Source organism: Aplysia californica, unplaced genomic scaffold (assembly GCF_000002075.1).
Source record: "Aplysia californica isolate F4 #8 unplaced genomic scaffold, AplCal3.0 scaffold00011, whole genome shotgun sequence".
Lineage (NCBI taxonomy): Eukaryota > Metazoa > Mollusca > Gastropoda > Aplysiida > Aplysiidae > Aplysia > Aplysia californica.
Window position 1 is genome coordinate 1,629,496 of NW_004797281.1, and position 4,831 is coordinate 1,634,326.

The 4,831-nt window shown below is 42.8% G+C and overlaps 1 protein-coding gene across 1 annotated transcript in view; it reads right to left on the reverse strand.

The window, feature by feature from the left end:
* Positions 1 to 1,522: 1,522 nt before the first annotated feature.
* The window catches only part of LOC101859455 (dual specificity protein phosphatase 18), a 7,159-nt gene continuing 3,850 nt past the window's right edge, over positions 1,523 to 4,831 (reverse strand). Inside the window, exon 2 of the mRNA XM_005090024.2 lies at positions 1,523 to 3,095. Coding sequence (XP_005090081.1) covers positions 1,788 to 2,432 — 645 coding nt within the window. The 5' untranslated portion in view covers positions 2,433 to 3,095 and the 3' untranslated portion in view covers positions 1,523 to 1,787. The remainder of the gene's footprint in view (positions 3,096 to 4,831) is intronic.

Sequence of the window (4,831 nt, forward strand, 5' to 3'; positions counted from 1 at the left end):
TCTCTCTCTCTCTCTCTCTCTCTCTCTGTCTCTCTCTCTCTCTCTCTCTCTCTCTCTCTCTCTCTCTCTCTCCTTTTCTTAATATTCTACATAAACATCTACACGTGAGCAACATAAACTTTCATTAAAATACAGTCTGATACAGCAACAATAACAAAGTAATAAGGATAAACCGTTTTTGATCCCATAACTCAACTTAATTACGTATACTAAAAGCTAAGTGATACTTCAGACGCACTTGAATGCAAGAGCAAGAATAAGTAGTCATGCCGCCAAATCACTTCGTCCATCTGTTCATAATATCAATAACATTATATCAATAGGAATGTAATGGAAGAGCTCTGCACTTGTGCGCTCTTGGGAAAGCGCATGCAGCGGGCACAGTCAGTTCACAAGAAGCGCTGGTTCAGCTTATTTATCATTAACTCTTGTTGAGTCCTCACGTCTCAGTCATCCGAGAACGTATGATGAAGACACGCTGTTTTGAAGGGTAACGTGCTTTATTCATGCAAAAAGGGAAAAAAATCAAAAATGTTTTCTTTATCTGAAACTTAATTAAAAATACAAGCAACAAAACACACGCTATGAAAAACATGTACGTGTAAACTGTAAACCCCTGCTTATTATGTGTCCGCTACGTCTTTAACCCGTTAATATTACACACGAAACTAATTGGAATAAAACATTGATAAAATCTCTCTCTCTCTCTCTCTCTCTCTCTCTCTCTCTCTCTCTCTCTCTCTCTCTGTTCCATCTTGTCATCACAGAAAGAATGACGACATAAATCAACACCAGGTCACTAATCCCTCGACCACACAAGCATGCCTACACTAAAAACGTGAGTCTAGGGTCTAAAACAAAAATTATTTAAAAAACCGTCAAGCAGTAACAGAGACACTGCATTTTGATAGGTGATCATACGGGTGTGTTCTTGGGTAAGACTACAAAACCCAAGCTCAAACTCAAATAAAACAGATGTGGGGAGTGGCAACCAGCAATATCGCATTCGTAAATTTTATGTCAAATTGTTCGTTTTTGATTGACATGCTGTATAGATGAAGTTCATGTAATGTCTGAATTATTTCATAATATTCATATAATATGTACATTGTACATAATATACTTTTAAACATGATAGATTATAACGAAATTGGAAATATGAATGGGGAACCATTAAAAGTGAAAAAAAAATGAAATTGAAAAAGAAATATATATACATAATATATTAAAACCACATATTATTATTATTAATATTATGCATTGGTGTTACCGCAAGGTACAAAAGAAGTAAAAGAAAGTGGAAAAAAAACCTGTAACAAACAGATCAACTTTCGATTCACACCATAAACAAGAATTATAACATCCTCGACCGGGCACTGCCATGGCGGTTGCTCTTTGCCCTCTACAAAAACTTTGCTGAGCTGGTGCGTACCATGGGCGCGTACAAGCGGGGATTGAACGATTGATTTGATTGGTTGATTGAGTAGCTGTTTTACTGCACTATCAACTCAATTCTGGTCATTTACATGAAGGTGGAAAAAGTCTCGCTATAGGGGAAGTCTCGAGGGCACGCGCAACTTTTCCTTCCTTCTCTTTCATGTTGCTCTTAACAGAATTAAATGGTGCGCTCCGTGGTGAGCCGGAATTACGACAGAGTCCAAGTCTAGCGTATTATCATAGAAGTCTATGGAATTACGTCAGAGTACAAAGTCCTATATATTATGATAGAAGTCTATGGAATTACATCAGAGTGCAAAGTCTTATGTATTATGATAGAAGTCTATGGCTCAGACATCATAAACGAAGAAACACACAGAAAACATCTGCACAACGAGCAGCAGCAGCTGAACGGCGATGTTGTAAAACACATAGTCCATCCAGCCCAGACGCATGCGGTACATCATCTCCTTCTTGTAGCTGTCTATACTGGGCACAGAGCCCGCCACAAACGGCATTAGCTCCACCGAGTTGCTTCCCTTGAGCTCCCACTCGTACTCGATAAGCGCGGCCCAGAAGCCGCTGTTGGGATTGATGACTTCACGCGCCTCCTTCACGCGCTGGTGCGCCTCTCTGAGCGTCATGTCTCGGTGCTTCATGAGGTAAGCGATGCACACGCTGGCTGAGCGGCTCACCCCGGCTACACAATGCACCACGATCCGGCCTCCGGACTCGGTGACGTCATGGACGTAGTCCGCCAGCTCGTCCAGGTGAGGTAGAAGGTTCTCGTCCTCGGCGTCCCGGAGAGATACCCTCCGGACTTCCGTCAGGGTCTCCGGGTAGGTCAAGTCGGACAGCTCGCGCGCCAGGTTGAGCACGTGCGTGACTTGAGCGTCAAGGAGCATGGTGGTGTCGGACACTCCTGCCACGCCGGTCAGCAACACCTGGTCCGTCACGGGGGACAACTGTCTCATCAACATCCGGCCTAGAGACATGATAGCGCCGGCGGAGAAACCGAGGAACAATACTATAACTAAAACTAGCTTCCAATTCTTGAATTTTTGTTCAACTCCTCCGCACCGGATCAAAGTGGGAGGGGTGGGAAGGGCGGGAGGGGGTAGGTAGGGAGGGGTAGGGAAGTGGTAGGGAAGTGGTAGGGAGGGGGTAGTGAAAGGATAGCAAAGAGACACCAAGTATGTTGAGTTTTTACTGGTTTGTTTTGTTAGTTTTTCTTCACATCACATGCAGAGCCGTTGTTCAAGATCACGCAACAAGTCCAATCACCATCTATGACAAAGTTACATAAGCCACTCGAGGCCGGGTCAATGAGGAGGATCTCTCGTGATAACGACTGTCTCACAACGTATGGTAGAAGTCTACATAACGCAGCCGTGTGTGAGTTTAAAAGAGAAAATAAAATTACCTCGAGGCCCCGAAAGTATACACCGTGAGCTTCAACTGATCTTTATTACCCCTTCAAGGACACCATCTCTCAACATTGTTCACGTAAGGACGCATCGTGTTTATGGGGTCAGATTGATAAAAAGTTCGTCTTTCTTTCCGATAAAGATGGTGTAAACTTGACATTCACCACTACCAAACGGTGTAACTGGCTGTTGTTGCATGCAAATTGATTGGGCCAATGACACAGTGGGGACCTGAAAATTACAATACAAAGGAATTATGTGGAGGTCTGTCAGAAACAAAGAAAGAGCACACAAAATAAAAGCAGTGCAAAAACCGAGTGTTCTTTAAAAGTAACACCATCTTTTAATTGAAATTATAAAATTTCGGTCAAACTCAACATATACTTTAAAACATGCATGTAGGTGGTCTATTCTGTTTCTTTGAGTAAAGAGAAGAACATCAACACGATAACAATCATTCGGCAAAGTAAAAATAATGACAGACGTACGCCATAAAAGATAAGAAAAGAACGGAAATCTACCAGTGACGCCCTCCTACCACGAGATGGAGGAGTGGAAACGGGTAGGATTTGCACATAGGTCGCCCATCATGGACAAACCGGTTCGGTGAACGAACACAATAAGACATCGGACCTACATAATGCAACAGCAGGTGATAATTTGCTGGTTAATCTAGTTCGCTTCCATCCACACGTTTGATATCATTTAGGAGAAGGGCTGCTTTAGTCAGGTGTGTCTGAGCAAACCCGGACTCAGTGAGCAACCCCATACCAGTAAAAGAGACAACGATATAAGATATTTAAAAATCAACCCCTCCCCCCCCCCCCCAAACCAAAGGGGGGATGGACATTAACATGTTCTTATGCACATTAGAATTGTAAATAGGTCGATTTTTCAATGTCATGCTCATATTGTGCCGGAACAACTAGGGGGAGTTGCTGCTTTTTCGTTCCTCATCCTTACTATCTTCATTTTTCCTCTACTTCTTATGTATATTTGACACTCTCTTGTGAACTGCTATTTCAGGGGTGCCTTGATAGTCAAAGCAGACTTCGTGCTGTAGAGGTTAGAGAAGTGAGCAGAGTAAGTCTGATTCCCTGTTTGGACTTTTCTGTTGACACCCATCCCTTGGCGCTCATGACCTTATGCAGTTAAGCGAGCGCCGTAAAATCTTACTAAAACTAAAGACCCCCCTCACGCAGGTGCGAAATAACGTCGTGTGCGCAAAAACAGCCTAAAACAGACGCTGGGAAACAGACAGTATCAAGTTGTTTCGGGATGCAAACCATAACTTGACATTAACTTACACAACTATGACCTTTTGCATCTTGACAGGTGATCAAAAAGCAGTATGCGAGAATCTCATTTACCTCGATGGTAAACATAAACATAGAGTAATTAGTTAAAGACAAATCCTTCCGCAAAACATTCTTTGTTTGTATCCCATGGGATTCAAAGAGCTCTTCTCCATATCCAAATAACATAAAGCTTATGTAGTAGCACTTGGCAAATAGCCACACACACACACACGCACACACACACACACACACACACACACACACACACACACACACAAATACAAACACACACACACACACACACAACTTTCATTGAGGTGGTATACATTCACACCACGTCGCCGAGATAGCTTTACAGGAGGTGAACATTCAAGTTTGTCATCAACGTCTTTCAGCTTTCTTCTCACAGGAGGCGTACACAAGAACGAGGTGCTCCAAACCGACAGGACACGGAAACTAATGTGCAAGTCATGTCTCTGACTTGAGGTGTAAAGAGAATATTATTATAAATTTTCAGTATAACTGCAGGTGGTTGGACACAGCACTATTGGACAGAGCTAAACAAAACTGCACTGAGTAATTTTTGTGAGAGGTCACGAGACGCAAACATGTACGCGGACATATAAGCGAAAGAGAAGGAGGGAAAGAGAGAGGGAGAGAGAGAGAGAG